General features: G+C 41.9%; 1 protein-coding gene across 1 annotated transcript in view; it reads left to right on the forward strand.

The window, feature by feature from the left end:
• ZNF385D (zinc finger protein 385D) overlaps positions 1 to 20,416 on the forward strand; it is a 346,567-nt gene that overhangs the window by 238,445 nt on the left and 87,706 nt on the right. Inside the window, exon 4 of the mRNA XM_061134610.1 lies at positions 10,337 to 10,499. Coding sequence (XP_060990593.1) covers positions 10,337 to 10,499 — 163 coding nt within the window. The remainder of the gene's footprint in view (positions 1 to 10,336; positions 10,500 to 20,416) is intronic.

The following is a 20,416-nucleotide window of genomic DNA, read 5'->3' on the forward strand; positions in this document are numbered from 1 at the left end:
TTAAAAAAAAGGAAAAACTTGTTCATAAAAATTTTTTTAAAGTGAAACAATCTCAATATTATTCCTTGCTGTATCCCATGCAAAGAGAGCTCCCATAAATAGCACAATTTGCAGTTGATGGTAAGCTTCTCTCAGAGAAAAAATAATAGTTTGTGTTTGTGCCAGATGCTTTTCCAGCATTAAGTGCTATAAAAATTCCCTGAAGTGTGTTCAACAGATAAGGCAGAGTGCCAAAGAATGGCAGAGAATTAAGTTGAACCCTGTTCACATACAGAATCCATTGAGACACCATATGCATATTTCCATTTTAAAATCAAAATGTGGAATTAATTCAACATGTGTTTAGTAGACACCTATTTAGAAATATCTGCTAGGTCCAAGGGATAAAATAAGGTCTTTCTTCATTGAGGAATTTAGTCTCTATCAGAAGAAACAGACATTTAGCCCTCATGGGAAGAACTGGTGCTGAAGCTGAAGCTCCAATACTTTGGCCACCTGATGGGAAGAGCTGACTCATTTGAAAAGACCCTCATGCTGGGCAAGATTGAGGGCAGGAGGAGAAGGGGGCGACAGAGGATGAGATGGTTGGATGGCATCACCGACTCGATGGACAGGAGTTTGAGAAAACCCCGGGAAAGAGTGAAGGACGGAGGAGCCTGGCGTGCTGCAGTCCCTGGGGTCACAGAGAGTCGGACAAGAGTGAGCGAATGAACGATAATGACAGTGATGTCAGTGCTACATGGGGGCAAAGCCAGGGCTCCTCGGAGGAGGCGACCTGTGATGAAACAGAATCGGTCAGGCAAGTGAAGGTGCGCCAGGCAGAGGGGGAAGGCTTTGAAAACGATTTCTTCTTGTAGCACTTTCCTTAAGAGAATAAAAGGAGGGAGCTATTCCTTATTGAGGGGCTTCCAGGTGGTGCAGTGGTAAAGAACTCGCCTGCCAATGAAGGGAGACACAAGACGTAGGTCTGGTCCCTGGGTCGGGAAGATCCCCTGGAGGAGGAAATGACAGACCACTCCAGTATTCTTGCCTGGGAAATCCCATGGACAGTGGAGCCTGGTGGACTACAATCCGTGGGGTCGTAAAGAGTCAGACATGACTGAGCCCTCAACAAAACTAAGCAATCCCTGGTTGACCTGCAGGCAGATATTCTCGTTAGAGAGCAGATGGTGACCGGGGTGGTCGGTAGGAGGTGCTTGGAGGAGGAGGAGGTTAGGGATTGCTTAGAGGAAGCATGTAAGTCACATCAGGGAATGAAGATTTTCTCCGCTTCTGATACCAACACCTTTGATAGTTTGACCCTCAGACATGACTGGATTCAAAGTTTCCCATCCGCCCGGCTTTCAAACGGCACGTGGCAGTTACAGACTGAGTGAAGTGTCAACTGTCTGCTGGTTCAGTGTCAGACCTGGTGGGTTTTTTTTTTTAATTTCACTTAATTTCATATGAAATTTTTGTCATATCACTAGAGTTAAAACTCATTTGACGTCTCTGGTTTACAAAAAGCTCCCCCAAAGACTGAGCAGACATCATCAGGACTAAGTGACCCTTTAGGCTCAGTTGGATGTGAGACACGCTGGACCTGGGATCCTTGGCTGCAGTGCTCCACCTGGACAAACATCTCCAGCAATGAAATGCAAGGGGACTATCAGGCAAAAAATAACCGCGTGCATATGCCGTTGGAGCACATTATGGACAACACAATACAGAAAGACTAAAATAGCAACAACCAAAACCTCACCAAATTCCACTTCTGAAGGGCTGGACGCAAAGCAGGGTACTGATCGTGGCCTCTGCACTCAACGCCACCGGGGGTGGGGGCAACACCCAGACGCCCCTCCCGCCTGATCCCCGACCCGCCCCCACCTACCCCGCTGTGGGGACCCCGCTCGGCGGCCTCCAGGAGTGAGCAAGGAAACCTGCCATGTGTTCTCACTGCCCCCTGGGCAGCAGGGGCCCCAGGAAAGCCTGATGTTCCAGGTGGCGCAGCGGTAAAGAATTCGCCTGCTAATACAGTAGATGCAGGAGATGTGAGTTCAGTCTCTGGGTCGGGAAGATCCCCTGGAGTAGGACTTGGCAACCCACTCCAGTATTCTTGCCTAGAAAATTCCGCGGACAGAGGAGCCTGGAGGACTACAGTCCACGGGGTCGTAGAGTCAGACATGACTGAGCACTCATGCATTAACAAAGCCTTGCCTCAGTTTCTTCTCTGGCCTCTTATTTCTAGTGATTGGGGAGGCCAAGAACCCTGGTCAGTTATCAGATCATGAGGCCCAGCTTCCAAAGCCCACCGTCAGCCAGTGTCCCTTAATCCAGACCCCACCTCCCCACCCCCGCCATTAGAGGTCAGGGAGGCAGCTGTCTGTATGCCAGATAAACAAAAAGTGATTTCAGAACAGAAGCCAGGAAAAAACTCTCAAATTAGCCTCTTTTGCTCAAATAAGTGCTATCTTATCATCCACATTAGATACTTAAAAACATTAAGTACTTAATATTTAAAAAATCATCAAGTTTCTAGATGAGCTGAGAAGCTATGAAAAAGATAAGTTAGTCCATATAGATTATTTTTTCACAACCACACAGGGACAAGGTAAAATGAAAGTTTTGCATCCTCAGTCACTTCAGTCCTGTCCGACTCTTTGTGACCCCATGGACTGTAGCCCACCAGGCTCCTCTGTCCACGGGATCCTCCAGGCAGGAACGCTGGAGTGGATTGCCATTTCCTCCTCCAGGGGATTTTCCTGACCCAGGAATCAAACCTGCATCTCTTGGTCTCCTGCATTGGCAGTTGTTTACCACTAGTGCCACTTGGGAAATCTAGTAAAAGTCAGATTTACCTAATGTATCCGAGAAATTTTTACATGTCTCTCTTTCTCCATGTTTATTTAAAATCTGGTTTTTTTTTTTTTTTTTCCCAGTGACTAGTGGTAGTATATAAAAATGACTTTACTCCAGTGGTATTATCTTCTTTTCCTATTTTCCTCTTTCTGTGGCAGTTACTATTCATTTCTGTATTGAAGAGTACAAAGGACAGGAACACATTTAAAGTAAGGCATCAATCATCTGAGCTCAAAAAGAACACTCTTAATTGAATCATGTTTTTCACTTTGAGACTCAAGCAAGTGAATTTTCATTTTTATTCATACTGTAGTCATCTGCCTCTGTGTTAACTGCACAATCACAAATTAAAATAAATAGTCTTTATGGGATATGGAATTAAGGAATAAAAATATCTATCTCACATCATTTTCCCATTGAGTAAGAGAATTTGAAAAGTACATGTCTTCACATTAGAAAGGAAAATGTATAACAATGAACTATTCTATCTTCAAATTTCTTCTTCAAATATTTTGTTAAATATTTGAGTATTTGAGTGGAGTAATTGTGAAGTAAGTAAGCCACTCTTTTGGCTTACTAGAGTGGCCTTTATTTGCCTACTAGCTAGGAGTTTCCTTCAGTTAAAAAAGCCTTACGTAGATAAAGAAAAATTTTACTCATGGCTAACACTAAATCAGTTAATGCCTAAATATAATAGTGAATTAGATACTTGTTATAGTGAAGTTTTAAGAGTTATGACACAGGGCTTTGCTTTTGTGTAATTTTTTATTTATTATTATTAAGCTGGTGATTCCTCCAGCCCACACCAAATGGGTCATACCAAAACATCCAACACTGATACAAATATTGGGGTCAGAGTTCATGCTAAACAAAAATTAGCTTGGAGAGAAAAGGTTAAATATACAGAGAGAGCCACAAGGACTTGGAAATATAATAACTATTTATTATTATTATCTGCTAATAATAATTTTGCATTCATCCCTCTTGGATAGAAGTTCCCCGATGATGTACATTATCTGAGTTATTTTTTGCTTGTTTTATGGCTTGTTTTTTAAAAGCATTATTGGAGTGTGGTTGATTTAGAATGTCGTGCTGGTTCCAGGTGTGCACAAAGTGAATCAGTTAAGCACACACATGTGCCCGCTCTCTTTTTAGATTCTTTTCCCCGTAGGTCATTACGGAGCACTGACTCGAGTTCCCTGGGCCATACAGCAGGCTGTGGTCATTCGTTTTATACAGAGCAGTGTGTATGCATCAGCCCCAACCCCCCAATTCATCCCCGCCCCAATTATCCCCTAGTAGCCAGAAGTTTGCTTTCTGTATCTGTGACTCTAGTTTTTTTGTAAATAAGTTCATTTGTACCCTTTTTGTTTTTTTTCTTTAGATTCCAGATATAAGTGATACATATGATGTTTGTCTTTCTTACTTCAGTTCATACTTCCTTCATTCAGTATGACAATCTCTGGGTCCATCTCTGTTGTTGCAAATCAAATTATTTAGTTCTTTTTATGGCTGAGTAATATTCTATCTATCTATCTATCTATCTATATACCACATCTTCTTTCTATATGCATTCATCTATCAATGGACATTTAGGTTGCTTCCATATCCTGGCTATTGTAAATAGTGGTGCAGAAAACACTCGGGTGCATGTATATTTCTGAATGATGGTTTTCTTGGAGTATATGTCCAGGAGTAGGATTCCTAGGTCGTATGGTAGTTTTATTTTTAGTTTTTAAAGGGATGTCCACATTGTTCTCCATAGTGGTTGTACCAGATTACATTACCACCAACAGTGAGGGAGGGTTCCCCTCACTCCAGCATTTATTGTTTGCACGTTTTTTGATGGTGGCCATTATGACTTGTTTTTAAGGAAAGAAACTTCTGATTATTTTTCTTGGGTAACACACATCACTCACAGTTGGACATATGTAAAGATTCAATCTTTCAAATTACTCTATGTTAATCTGTAAAAATCTAGATGTTGGCCACTTATACTGGATGGAGCCGTCTCTGGAGAAAATGCACTAATATTTAATGTGAGTGGTTCCAGGAAAACGTGGACAGCTTTTAAAACATGGATTGCTGAGCCTCGTATCCATAGTTTCTGATTCAGTGAGTTTGAGGTAGAAGTTGAGAATTTGCATTCCTTTTTTTTTTTTTTTCAAATTCACAGAATATCATCTTATTGCTTTTTTTTAATTGAAGTATAGTTTATTTACAATATTGTGTTGGTTTAAGTGCACAGCATGGTGATTCATTTTTTTTTCCAGATTATATTCCATTATAGATTTTTTTTCTTTTTTTAAATTTATTTTAATTGGAGGCTAATTGCTTTACAGCATTGTAGTGGTTTTTGCCATACGCTGACATGAATCGGCCGTGGGTGCACATATAGATATTGGGTGCAATTCTCTGCGTTTCTGTCAAGCGCCCAGCTGCTGCTGCTGCTACCAGCCTGGGGACCACACTTTGAGAACTAATGCTTTATATGAATGCTAAATGAAACTGAGAGTTGATAATAAACAAATTAAATAGAATCATTATAAACCTTAAAAATCTTCTATTGGTATATATAAAAGTGATCTCTAAAATATTTACAAGCCACTGACCAGTGGGAATGCGTACTGATCTTAAGCCACCTGGCTGATCCTGTGCAGTTGCCCTGGATGTTAGATTTGAGTGAATGTATGTAACATAAGAAAAACTGTTCGGAGTAAAACACAGACTTTAAACTTATTTTCCCAGGTATAGTTTGTCAATAGTTTTCAAAATAAAAATCTAAAGTAGGTGTTTTAGTTTTCAGGATACTATATTATTTTACCATTTCATGATTTTTGATCTACAAAACAGTCTAAAGTTTTGAAATCAGATAATTATCTTTAAAAATGGAAAAAGGTTTCCCTGGTGACTCGGTGGTACGGAATCCGCCTGCCAGTCGGGAGACACAGGTTTGATCCTTGATCCAGGAAGATCCCCCATTACCACCCCCCCCTCCATGCCACAGAGCGGCTCGGCCTCTGGGCAGAAACTGCTGGAGCCCGTGTTCCATAGAGCCCATGCTTTCCAGCGGGAGAAGCTCCCGCAAGGTGAAGCTCGGGCAGCTGAAGGTCAGCCCTCCCTGGCCACAGCCAGAGAAAAAGCCTTTGTAGTGGTGAAGGCCCAGCACAGCCAAAGATAAGTAAATGAATAAATACATTAAAAAAAAAAAAAGATTTCCTGTCTTCAAGTAGTAAATCTCTTCTTCCCCCAAAGAGGTAACTTCTTTGATAATCACTCCTTATTTTTCTGATGTTACATTTTAATAGGATAATGTTCATTTTCTCTTAGTAAAAATTTAATGTGACCCAATTAAATGATGTCAGAAACTAGCAAAGTTTGTCTGTTCTTTTTGAAATCATATGTTTGTGAAAATTAATTCGTCACATAATCAGATATGTCTGATTATAGTAAACTTCCTATTTTTAAAAAAAATCATGTTAAGACACTTTATGCAAAAGACAGGTAGAGTAAAACTGTATAAGGTGTTGGTGATAATGGACCAAAAGCATACATATACATTAAATCTGCAGTAAGCTTCACAGAAAATAGTGATTTATAACAAAACTTAAGTAAAATAAATGTGTGTGTACATTTTTTTCAAAATGTTGAAGTACCTCTTTCAAATGTTAGCCATTAAGCATTTAATTTTATCTACTCTGGAACTTCAGTTGCATTTAAACTGGAAGACTTCTTGAAATGCTAAAGACAAAACCTGAAGACTGAAAATTCTGACTGGCTGCTGCTGACGGACATGGGAATGACATTTAAAGTGGCTGCACGCTTTTCGGCAGGAATGTGTGTACATTATCTTTAATGGCAGCACTTGCCTCTGGGATGACACTTGTTAGATTTCATGTTGTCATCTGCTAGTTCAAGGTCGGTAGTAGTGATTTTTATTGTGCAATACCGGAATATTCCACCTACGATCTAAAAGCATCTTTTTGAAGCCAAATTTGTTGGCAAATTTGAAGCCAAATTGTTGAAGCCAATTTTTCTTTGACTGCTCCCTTCTCTGGGTACTCTAATCCCTTAATTCTCTTTGAGTTTTAAAATGCAGAGTTCTGACATCTGTGATGAAGTCGTAGACTTACTTAATCTTGAAATCGTTCCTGTGAAAAATAATTGTCCGCTTGTGTTGGACGGTTCCCAGGTTTCTGGGGATGAGCTGACTCAGAGACTGGCTGATAAATAATACGAGACAACCTTGGAAGGAAAGGTTACCCACACCCAGCACCCTTCTGCCCAAAGGGAAAGCGGATGAGCCCCTAAGAGACATCTCTGGCCTACTACTACTTTTTAAAAAAATTCTCCCAGAAGGATTCTTTCCTAGGTTGAAGTTTTGTCTACAATAGCAGAGAGGTTAGATGTGACTGAAAAATCTGTCCAGTCTAGTGAAATGGGGTAATGGGGTAGGGAGAGCTGGATGGACCTTCTTTCCTTACACAAGAACACACCTTTATGCAACACACCTGTATCAAGATGAGCCAAGAGTTAAGGGGCTGGCAGAAACCCGGATTGACCTAGATATCATCACAGGCTTCCCCTGTGGCTCAGTGGCAAAGAATCCACCTGCGGTGCGGGAGACGCAGGTTCAATCCCTGGGTCAGGAAGATGTCCTGGAGAAGGAAATGGCAACCCACTCCAGTCTTCTTGCCTGGAGAATCCCATGAACAGCGGAGCCTGGCGGGCTGCAGTCTGGGGTGGCAAAGGGTTGGACACACCTGAGTGACTCAACGGCAACAGAGATGATCGTACTAAGCGAAGTAAGTCAGAAAGAGAAAGACGAGACTGTGTGGCGTCACTCTTATGTGGAATCTAAATATGACACAAATGAACCTATCTATGAAACAGAAACAGGATCACGGTCGCAGAGAACAGACGGTGGTTGTGAAGGGGGTGGGGGTGGGGGAGGAGCCGTGTGCGAGGGTGAGGTTCACAGATGCAGACCGTTGTGTATGGGATGGATTCACAGCAAAGTCCTACTGTATATCACAGGAGACTATGGTCAGTATCCTATGATAAACCACAGTGTAAAAGAACATTTAAAAAGTTAGGGTGGCGATGCAGCTGTATATAGATATAGAAATTAATTCCAGTGTAATTAATGCAAGAGCCGTCCAATAAATTCTTCAAACATAAGGATCGATGACAAAGAACATTTGCAATATCCAGAGGGTTATCTTTCTACACTGCATTTCCAACATGTAGACCCACATCCACACCCAACACACATATCCTCTGCAGCGTCATAGTCAGCCCCCACCCCGCCTCCTCATTTCCCGAAAGTCTACACGTCATGGTCTCTCCATAGCATTTTGGACGTTCATACCACTCAACCTTTTTCTTTTTTTTAATCTGTGGAAGGCTCAGTTGCTTTTTTAATAGATTTTTTAAAAATTAAGATAATTATTATCCGAGTGCTTTGGGGCTGTAGTTCAGTTAGTGAGTGAGTATGCTTTTTGTCTTGTTTTGTTTTGCTGTTTCACATGTCGGGTCTTGACTGGGACCCACTGATGGCTGGTGATTTGATCTCCCCACAACACCCTGAGCTGTTTCACTTGCCAAAAGCATGGGTTCAGCTGTATCTGTGCAGAGAGTATTTATTTATTTTTTTTAATGTAAGTACACTCTTAACTGGCAGTATTCCTTTGGAGTAACTTTCTTAATATTCAAAAGAGTGACAATCACTTGGTCTGACGGTATATTAAAGTCTTATCTGATTGGAAATACCACTAAGAGTATAGGTTTGCCAGGTACCTTAAAATATGCATTAAATGTACATTTTGAAAGTACATGTGGGGAGAGCACTGTTCATCTCACCTATATTTTAATATGTGTTGTATGTGCAGTGTTCACTTCTGCACCAGGAGAGGGAGATGAACTTTGCTCTAAGGGAAAGTGCGTTCTGAGCTGTCTGGAGAAGATGACTGACTACATGTCGTCGATCTAATTAAATATAGCATCATGCCCTCAAAAGACATATGAAAAGGATTTGATTTATTAAAAATAAGTCAGGCAAGACAAAAAAGGGACACTGCTCCGTCCTTCAAAATAGTGTTCTCCATGTAGGCTCAAACCAATCCAATCTGTGTTCCTCAATGAATGATAACAAGTCTTAACTTCAGATTTTGACCCACACTCTGTCTTTTGATGTTATGTGTTGTTGGAAAACTGATGCATGAGTGTCCTTTCTGTTCAAACTGTTTCTAATATACAGTTTCCTTGTCCAGTGTTCTTTCAATAAGGGTACCTAGGTCTTTGAGGATACTTGTCAGAATGATGCAAATGAAGGTGTGGATTTTATATTTCTCTATTTATAAAAAGAGATTGTACCACAACACCCTCCCTATCACAGTTGCTGTGACAAAGAGGACAGTGTGACTATTATTTTCTGGCAAAATGGAACATTAAGATTGAATAAGTCATGGGAAGTGATGTCTGTATACTTAGTCCTCCTCTGCGATTTCTTCTTTGTGAGGTGGCAATTTTAAAGCTTTTGAACTGGAAAACCTTCCAATCTAAACTCTCCCTGACTGCTTCCACCTCACCTTAAGCCATGATAGGCCCCCCCTCCATGGGGGGGGGTATAAATAAATTAATATTAATAAACACATTTTTAAGATGATGTTCTAACTCACCTAATGTCTCTCTGGTACCAAAAAATAATGTTAAGAAAATATAAATGTGGGAAAATGCATATTGCTATTTACAAGAATCTGAGAAAGCACAAACAAAAGAATTGCATTGGCCCCATGAAGTAGTCAAAACACAGTGGCTCTTCCTGGTAGTGGACCAGGGCACAAAAGACCCATGTGTTGTAAGAATGCCCCTGCCTTGGACTTCTCAGACTACCTTCTGTGAGAAGCAAGGAAAAGGAAGGAAGGGTAAAGCTGCCCGGCTTCCGTGGCTCCATTTGGACCTCACAGGGCATTCGCTTTTGAATTCCCACGCTTCAGTCCCGGTCTCTGGGGTGCCTACTTGTATTGCTATCGGTGAATCTTTCCTGATAGACACCTGTTGGGTCCTGTGTCAATAAGACCCATTGTAGAAGGAGAAAACACATTTCCTGAGCCAAGAAGGTGAGAGCTGCTCTTTGCCAGGGCCCTTGTTAATCTTGGGAGCCCAGCATCTTTGGTGACAGAACAAAAGCAATGCGGCTGTAAATTCTTATTTATCTCCCCCACTCCACAAAGAAAATGTTGTTGATATGTTAGTGTGCAGCTCCATTTCTCTGAAGAGAGGCAATAGAATATTTCTCCCTTCCATCCAGAGGGTTTAGAACCTGCTTCCCATTGCTTCGTAGCATCATTCTCAATAGAACCCCACTGCTTGACCACGGCCAGGATTAGCTTGAATGGTACCTATTATTGAAAGGGAGTCTGTATTTGCAGTAATACAGAGAATGCCAGTTTAGAAATGAGCCTGATTGCACGGTTCATTTTGTTCTCCTTTGTAGAGCCAGGCTGCGGCCCACTACAAAGGCACGAAACATGCCAAGAAGCTCAAAGCACTGGAAGCCATGAAAAATAAGCAGAAATCTGTCACTGCCAAGGACAGCGCAAAGACTACCTTCACCTCCATCACTACCAATACCATCAATTCCAGCTCTGACAAAACAGGTTACGCGATGCTCTTTGTTGTCTTGTCCCCCTCATCCTTGTCGTGTGGGGGCTCCTTCCCTGGTCCGCTGCCGATGTCCCTGCCACCCTGATTCACGCCTGACCCATCTCTCTGCGTAATGGTAATGCCCCCCCACCCCCATTTTCCCAATACCCTTGAGAGACAGATGATCACTAGTAATATTGCAGATTTTGTACTGGAAACAGTCCAATGGCTGCTTTTGAGGAACACAAGAGTCAAAAGGGCATTTGAAGCCCCAGCCCTTTTTGAGAAGCGAACCTTTCAGTGTGTGTCACTTGCATCTTGTATGCAGCATCCTCGCCCAGAACTGCATGGCAGATTTGCTTCACCTGTGAGTACACAGCAGACTATGCCAAATGAATCGCGAAGGCCCCCGTAAGGGCATTACTACTGACAGGGCTTATCCTCATAAATCCCAAATATTGCATTCTCTTAAGTAGTGGCTGTGTGAAGCTGGGCTTGTTATGGCTGGGTAACCTTCCCTCTGCATATACAGGTAAGTGTTATTGGTGCCAACTATTCTTTTTAACAGTCCTCACTGGGAAATAATGGCTTATGAAGGGTCCCTTGACACAGCTCCTCAAACAGCCAGTTTATCCATAACAAGGGAAGCCAGGGAGGTTCCCGTAAGCTGGCATTTTAAAATATAAGACCCCTGGTCCTCGGAACTTACATAAAAGGAAAGCAGTGTGATCCATGGACGCGCCTTGAATAAATCACTTTCCAAGAACACAAGGGCTGCTATGTATCAGTGGCTTCCCAGGCCCCACAGATAGCAGAAAGCATTGATGTTGTTGTCGATGGTAATGTCTTACCTGGAAGAGATCTGCTGGCCTTGGCTGATGAAAATATAAAAACAACAGTGAATGAACACAACGGATTAAAGCAGCTTTATTACACAAGGTACACCCGTGAGACATACACATCATCCTCAGAGGGTCTGCGGAGATGCTTGCTCCTGTGTGAGTCTGTAAGGGGTGATGGCATTCCCCTGAGTCCCCAGAATGCATTTTACATGCCTCACGCGAGCATCACTGTGGATGCAGTCTGCCTCCTCTGTGAGGACCCTGTGTCTTCTCTGAAGCTGGGACCTCTTGTTGCCTTTGAACCCGGGCCCCAGGTCTCACGGAGTGTGGGTGCTGAGTAAACTGTTGGCTACATTTTCTCTCACCCTTTTAAAACTCTGATTCATCCAATTTTGTATCCCAACATACAAAAGGAAAAAAAAATTGTCATGTTCATTTCTTTGAAGGTCTGAGTAAGAGCTGAATCATCCATCATATTAGTTCAGATGTAAGACCTTGTATGGAAAACATTACCCTTTTCTCTGTTAATTGAAAATTCACTACCTTATTTTGGGGACTGTAGGAGAAGTCATGAAGCAAGTGAGTGTCATTTTTCTCCCAGATATTTGGGCACAAACTGGGATTCCCTAAAGCCATGCTCGCCACAAAGATCTATATTTCATTTACAAAATGATGGTAGGTAGGAATAATAAAGAGGTAAATTTGATGTAAAAGATTTGATATAAAAAGATGAGTTTGATGTAAATTTTTGCTTGCTCTCAAACTTTTCTATTCCTAGACATTTTTATCAATAGTGGCTGTTTGAGTTACTTTTGGCTTTTCTTTAAAATGCAAAAAAATCCCTCTACACTGAGAATGAGCTCCATTTAATATATATACATACATATATGTATACACACATGTATATATATGTACATATATATATGTATATATATATACACACATACATACATGCTGAGTAGAGCTGCTCATTAGGCTTAAGAAAGGCTCCCTTGTGAGTTCATCTCTGTTACATAAATGAGTTGTGAATGCATACCTCCATCCCTCACCTTAGGGCCTAGAATGGGAAGGATCACAGCCATCAGGGCTCTGTCTTTTAAGAGGATGAGTGAAAACTACTTGGGGTTGGGTATTGGGAAACAGCCGACATAAAATAGCTTCCCAGTGGAGACACCAGACTGACCTAGTGGTTGGAGTGGTGCTGAAGTGGTGAAAGGCCCTTTCTAGCTGGAGCTGGAGAAAATTTTAGAAGCCAGAGGGAAAATAAAGTCTGCAAAGTTAGTACCAATATCTTAAAGCCAAAAGAAGGAGGTGATGGACGTCTGGAAGAGCACTGCCTTTCTGACCTATGGGGGCCTCTGCTTGCAAAGAGACAGATTATACAGGTGGAAAGACTGACAATCCCAGCACACTCACTGGATGTCTTAGGCCAAATGCTATCCGTCCCTGGGATTTCTGCAAAACTACCTATGAAAAGTAGCCCAGAAAGCTCTTGGAATATTACAGACTCTCATCCCATTTTGTTGCAGTGTGAATCCAAGGCACCTATGCTGGCAAACGGGAGTTTTCTTAAAGCTCTTAGCTGTCCTTTTATTACTGTCTGGGTGCTCATACTGATTAGAAAGGGGTGCAGCTCTAAAAACACAATGGGTCTCTGAGCCAGTTTCTTAGAATACTTAAATACATGGAAGCAGAAGGAGAGAGAGAGAGAGAAGAGTCAGAAATCAGGGACCCTGTATGTTTTAATAATAACAAATTGTAACTTGCTTAATGTACTGAGGTGTGTGATTTATGCATGCATAAAATGTATAGAAAGGTTAAATCACTTTCACTAATTTTGCCAAACTTATATATATATATATATAAACCAATTGCCTTTAAGAAATGCTTGAGTAAACAGTGATTTGATAGACAAGAATCTTAAGAGAAGGTTGGGCAACAATAGTGAAAAACAAAACAAAGCAAAGCAAAAAACCAGAAAGAAGTGGTGTGGACTTGAATTTAAAAATTGCTTTGGATTCTCTGAAATACAAGAAATAGAATACTCATGAAAAACAAATTCTCATTCCAAATCTACTTATTAAAAAATAATTTAGACAAATAGTTCCTTTGAGATCCCTATATCATGTATTATGGGTTTTAATTGCTGTCTTAGGCTAACAAATATCTGACATGATCTGCTGGCTAAACTCTTAGTCCCTTGACTTCCTGATCTCGGAATTCTCTTCCATCCCTTCAGTCTGCAGGCTGCAATGGTGAGCAGTAGACACCATCTGGTGATCAGCCCCCACTGGCTCCCAGAAAGCCTTCTTCCCCTGCTGCTAAGCAAGAACACACTCCTTGAGAGCAATGCCTGATTTTAGTTCTTTCAATCTAATGAGGAGTGCTAGACTGGTGAATTTAACACAGAAAAATTTACAAGCAAAAATAAAATTTTTAAAAATATTTAGAATGCAGAATTGTTGGTATGGGAGGGTGATTACTGTTCATTACAGACTATTTCAAGAATATTTCAACTTTGTCTGATCTAGTAACTGTTTTAGGATTTTTAATTATTTATTTATTTTAAAATTGAAGTATAATTGATTTTACAATGTTGTGTTAGTTTCAAGGGTACAGGTGTATATATGTGTGTGTATATATACATATATATATTTTCTTTCAGGTTCTTTCCTTTATAGATAATTATAAGACATTGACTATAGCTCCCTGGGCTATACAGTAGGACCTTGCTATTTGTCTGTTTTATATACAGAAGTGTGTATCTGTTAAACCCCGAACTCCTAATTTATCCTTTCCCTTATGTTGATGCAAATTCTTAATACAGAAAAAGTAATCCCAGTATTGAGAAATTACACTTAAAGTAAGTTGGGAAATGTAACTCCGCTGACTCTTTCTGTGAAATGACAGTTCACACTTGTTGGATTAAGTCTCGTCGGAAATCACCCCCGGTCTTCCTTTACTTGCCCTTTCTGGACACTTATTCATTCCCTGGTCTATCCGCTAGTTAGGCTAGGTGATACTGCAGTAACACCCCGCCGCTTACACAGCCACGAGTGATCGCTCTCCCACCCCACGTAGCAGCCGTGCCGTCTTTCCCGTGTTAATTTAACCCTGGGGCCAGGCTGATGGAGCCGTCACTACGTGGACATCACCAGTTCTTTGGAAGAGGCGAGGAGAAGGGGCTGAACCAGTAGACGTTTACAGGTCTTTCGTGGAAGTGACACGTAACTCTTCTCGCTTTCACTGGTGAGTCGCATGGTCGAGCCTGGTTGTAAAGGGCGGGGAGAGACATTTTCCTCCGGGAAGGGAAGCAGACACTAGTGAGCAATGAAGCGTCACCTCCCACCGCGGCTCCCACCGCCTCGTGCTCGAGTCTCAGCGGCCGCATCTCAGCCTTGTCCTCCCAAGACCCGACCTGACCTCTGTGGCTTATGGGTCACTCACTTGGGTGGGCTGGCAGCACCTCTGTTTTGCAGGTTCAAAAAAAGAAAAAAAGAAGCCTAACTTTGACCATGCCCCACCCGCTTTCTCCCCCTCTGTCTTCCCAAGCCCCGCAGCCTGTAGATCTGGAACCTTCCTGCTGCCGTAGCCGCTCCCTCCGGTCCCAGTCTCTGCGTCTACTTGGTGGTTGGAACGCCCTCCCCTCACGTTCCGAGAAAGCGTCTTTCACCCTTTCAAGCATGATTTCTCCCCGTATCCTGGCCGCATGGATCTCTGTTTTTACCCCTACACTTGCCTTCAAGTCAAAGTGTTAATCACTCAGTCGTGTCCGACTCTGCGCAACCCCACGGGCTGTAGCCCACCAGGCTCCACTGTCCATGGGATTCTCTCCAGGCAAGAATACTGCAGTGGGTGGCCATTCCCTTCTCCATGGAATCGTCCCCACCCAGGGATCGAACCTGGGTCTCATTCATTGGCAGGTGGCTTCTTTACCATCTGAGCCAGCAGGGAAGCCCTACGGTTGCCTTACCTCCGTGCAAGTCCAGCTGCCTCCATCCGGGCCCTGACGACTGTACCGTTCACCCTCTGCCCACTTACAGGAGACAGTGTAAGTCCGAGCGCCAACCCACTCAGAAACCTGCAAGGAACCTTTGTGCTGGACCTCATGGTCCCCCGTGGTTTGACCACAACCTACCTTTTCAAATGTTTTTTTCTGTTATTTCCCTGCAGTATTCTTCACTAGAGACACGATCCCCCTGCACCTTTGTTTCTTATACTGTTCTAAATTTCTCCCTGGAAAGTGGGTCACTTTTCTCTTCTTCCTCTTGCTTATGAAGTCCCATAAGAATCCATACCCCCTGGCTCCCCTATCCTATTCTTGCTCAAATATAATTCCTATGTCTTGTCTATTTCTGTTTCCAGATGACATGGTCATTTAGAGGACATACTTGCTATGATCCTTTTATTTATCCTTTTTTCTTTGCAGAGCCCTTTTATATAACAGATAGCTTGAAAACTTGAAGCAATCAGTTCTTCTCTTTTGTTCTTGAATTAAAGCAACTCTTTGGATGTTCTTTGAATACCTGAATCCATGAAAGTACAATAATTCTCATTAATCCAAGGAATTCTAAGATATTGCTCAGAGAATTTCAGAGTTGCAGGTTTTCATAATGGTCAAGTCTCACTCCTTAAGTTTACTTCCTGTTTGTTGTTTTCTTTTGAGATTCTTCAGTTAACACAAGTAAAGAAGATTTGACATTTCTACTGTCCCTTCAGTGACTATCAATCAGGAGTTAATTAGTTTGTTGAGATTTTAGATTTACGTTAGCCATCGTGGCTTTCCAGGTGGCTCAGTGATAAAAGAACCCACCTGCCAGTGCAGGAGATGCAGAAGACATGAGTTCAATCCTTGGGTCAGGAAGATCCCCTGGAGGAGGGCATGGCAACCCACTCCAGTATTCTTGCCTGGAGAATCCCATGGACCAAGGAGCCTGGTGGGCTTCAGTCCATGGGGTCATCGAATCACACAGGACTGAAGCACCTGAGCCCAGCATACAGCACGTAGCACATCTACTTGGTACCCTCTAAGAACCTTTCTCCCTGGTTCTATCACATAATTCTCTCAAGTCTCAGAAAATTGCAAATATTTTTATTAGGTAAAGCTACTATGTTACAAGTTAAATTTGCCCTTTTCACTCTTACAATTCAATCTTCTTTGTATCAATCCCCCCCCCTCCCCCGCCTTTCTTTTGGGAAATCCAAAATTATCATCCAGGATGTTGTATTCACCTGACTCAAAGGTCCCAAGAGTGAAATACTTCTGAATCTATGATTGAAAATGTCTGTGAATGCAAAGGAGTGTTTATTTACTCTGAACTAGTAATTGATTCCATGTATTTACTGGAATTCAAATTACTTACACTTAGAGTGTTGAGTACTTTTCTAATGATAAAGATGTTTGATGCAAAATGCTAGCCAATGACTGTAAATAAATACATTAGGAAACAAAGCCTCTATGGGAATGACAGTCAGTTTTTTTAGGTCACTTAGTCTGGAGTCTCTCCTCTGAGCAGGACCCTCTCCAAGCCTGCTGTTTACATCAGGCCTAGTGGCAGGCAAAGTCAGGCAAATGCTTTTTTTGCCTTTCCATTTAGGTTGAATCTAAATCATGAGAAGGCAATGGCAACCCACTCCAGTACTCTTGCCTGGAGAATCCCATGGACGGAGGAGCCTGGTAGGTTACAGTCCATGGGGTCACAAAGAGTTGGACAAGACTGAGAGACTTCACTCACTCACTCAAATCATGAGAATGGTGACCTGGAAATAAAAGGGGTAGCTGAGTAGTCTGTAAGGAAAAGCCAGTCTGATGTCGTTTAGAAAAGAGACACAGTTTTTGGCAAGGGACAAGTGGGACTTAGCTTTGTTTCTGTTTTCATAAGGATGATGGGAAGAGTTTGCCTTTCTTGACAAAGGCTTCAAACAAAGGTCCCAAATGTTGAAAGTTATAACAGAATACAGGCTGGGCTTAACATCAGAAAGCCATGCATTTAAGAAACTGTGTTATACCTTTGTATATATAGTACAGTATGGAATATATTAGATGGTATGTTATTATATAAATGTGTTATACACATATTTGTGAATATGCAAGATTCTGTCTTTAATACATGTTCCTGAAATACCCCACTACACCAGGCCTTCATTATTAGTGTTGCACATTTTCTTTAAGAAGAGAAGCGCAAGCTTTTGTGGCTTACGAAGCCATGGCTCTGTTGACCTTTCAGAGGCAATACGCAGTCGTTTGTAAGCGGACACATTTCTGTCAGCACTTAAATCTAGTGGAGTGGTGTACACACGCCCCTCTTGGCAGAGTGGACGTTGTACTAGCTCCTGGGGTCTTTCTCTTCTGACCCATTCTCCCAAACAAAGACTCCCCGGGACAATCACTGCTGCAATAAAGGACCCCTTTGCAAGCATCTTGGCGAGGAGTTGAAGTACCATCGTGAGAACACTGATGCCTTAAGTGTTTTTTCTTTTCTTAGCCCTGGCTCATGACATGCTTCAGATTGGTCAAAGAAAGGGACTTTCTCGAGTGTTCCTTGATCAAGATGCATGATCAGTACCAGCAGAGTGTGCTGGGAGCAGATCTCTAGCGAGATTAAAACAAAAGGGGAATTCAGAAAGGAAACACACACACACAAACTCCTGATGCTTATATGAATACAGTGGTCCTGGGATCCTTGTGTGTGAATCAGTGATGACAGGTTCTGCATTAAAGGTGGTATGGAAATCACAAACAATATTCCAGTCTGTCCCTTTTGTGCCTGGGGAAATCACAATGAATGGTATTTTGCAGATAAAAGCTTTGACCCAGATACATTACGGAAACCCACTCCTGGAATCAGAGAATTTCACAAAAAAAAATTCCTCTTCTAGACAGGAACACATTGTCTTCCCAAACATAATGAGTGAGTGGAGCTGTGTGTACCTGAATCTCCAAAGGACCTGCCATCTGTGGTCAGGGGCTGGGGTATGAGTGCCTGATAGGAAGGAGATTAAGACTAAATTGACAAGATAGACACAATTTCTGTTGTTTCGAAGAAACAGGGTGCTTGACTTCTTGTGTGTGAGTGTGCGTATCTTTCCACGCTCCACGTGGCTGCCTTTAGCAGAAATAGCAAATCTGTAAACTAAATAGAAAGTTGAGCACCTATCTTTTAACAGCGTCTATGAAATGCTGGACGTCTGGATGAATTTTACGAACAAATTAAAACTCCCAGTGGTTTCATCTACAGCTGTCAGACTTCTGGAAACATCTGTGTCTACATGTGCACTTGTGCGTGTTTTTTAAATTAATGGAGGGATTTTTTTCCCCTATTTTTATGTTCTTCTTAGGAATTGAGTGGACATAAGCTTCCATAAGGACTTTCCAGGTGGTGCAATGGTAAAGAATCCACCTGCCAATGCAGGAGATGCAGGAGAAGTGGGTTCGATCTCTGGGTCAGGAAGATCCCCTGGAGGAGGAAATGGCAATTCACTCCAGTATTCTTGCCTGGAAGGTTCCATGGACAGAGGAGCCTGGCAGGCTACAGTCCATGGGGTCACCAAAGAGTAGGACATGACTAAGTGGCTAAGCATATCTCACGTCACACAGAGCTCATATAATGATAAAATATTTCAACTGCAAACTAATAATTCTTAATGTAGACTCTTAACTCTAACAGAAAAGTTCAACAGTGATCAAATATGACAGAACACGAAATGAGCACATGTAAAAAACACGTGGACCATTAGAGAACTTTGTCTCCAAAGTGGAAAAGTGAAGGGTTTGATATCTACTAGTAAGGGACGTGAAACAAATGTGAAACAAAACATGCTCACAGCAGACTTCTTACAGGCGAGCAGCATAAAGCTTCCATTGAATTCTTAGTAAAACACAAACTGAAACAGATATTTAAATTAAAAATTTTATACTTGCATTTATGTTCTATGAATTCCAAACTCTTAGACATGGCATCATATTTTTTTTTTTTTTTTTTTTTTACTGTGTTGTGTATTAGTTGTGGAACATCACTCTCTAGTTGCAGGCTTAGTTGCTTTGCAGAATGTGGAATCTTAGTTCCCGGACCAGGAATCAAACCCACGTCCTCTGCATTGCAAGGTGTATTCTTAACCACTGGACCACCAGGGAGTTCGCACATCAGGACGTTTTATGGTCTGTCCCTTGCCTGGACCATTTCTGGCAGTCCTTCACACCTCTCCTGAGCTCCACCCCACCAAAGTCACTTGAGGATCCCAGGCAAGGCCTATACATTCTGGTGCTTGGAAAAGTGCTCCCTTATACTTTACTCCACCCCATGCATCACCATGCACAGAGGATACATGTGTTACACGCCAATGATAATGTGCGTGGACAGACACACACCTGAGCAAAAAGATCCGGGTTTCTGTGTCAGCCCTGTCCCAGCACCTATGGAAACTGGATCTGCCTCCTTGTCAATCCCACCAAAATTTTACCTGCTTGGTGGACCATATGCCTTTATCCCATATGTCTTTATTCAGCCACTGAGAGTTTTACATTAAAACTGTCAATAAATAGGGCCTTCCCTAGTGGTCCAGTGACTTAAGACTCTGTGCTCCCAATGCCAGAGGCCTGGCTTTGACCCCTGGTCAGGGAACTGGATCCCACATGCTGCAGCTAAGACACGGTGAAGCCAAATATATGCATACATATGTAATTTAAAAATAAAACCATTGATAAACAGTGATGCACTAATTTTAATTTCAGCAATATCATCCTAGGAATTCCTTTAACAGTCAAAACTAACACACTCCCAAAATGTATAGTAACCATTTCCATGCCTAGAGTCAATACATTTTACTAATTGAACTCTATTACTTGTACTTTATAATGCAAATCAAAGATATTAACCAATTTAACTCAGAATTTGAATGCACAACCCGTGAGTTGAACATTTCCCAGAGACAGCATAAAATTAAGTCGCTATTCTAATTATCATAATTGCATTCAGATTCATCCCTAAATGTCCCTGCTACTTCAGTTTCTCATGAGAGTTAAGAACATTTTTAAAAGCTCTATTGAGTTAGATCGACTCTGCACTAACTAAATTGTGTCCCTGGTATCA

This window comes from Dama dama, chromosome 32, assembly GCF_033118175.1.
Source record: "Dama dama isolate Ldn47 chromosome 32, ASM3311817v1, whole genome shotgun sequence".
NCBI lineage: Eukaryota > Metazoa > Chordata > Mammalia > Artiodactyla > Cervidae > Dama > Dama dama.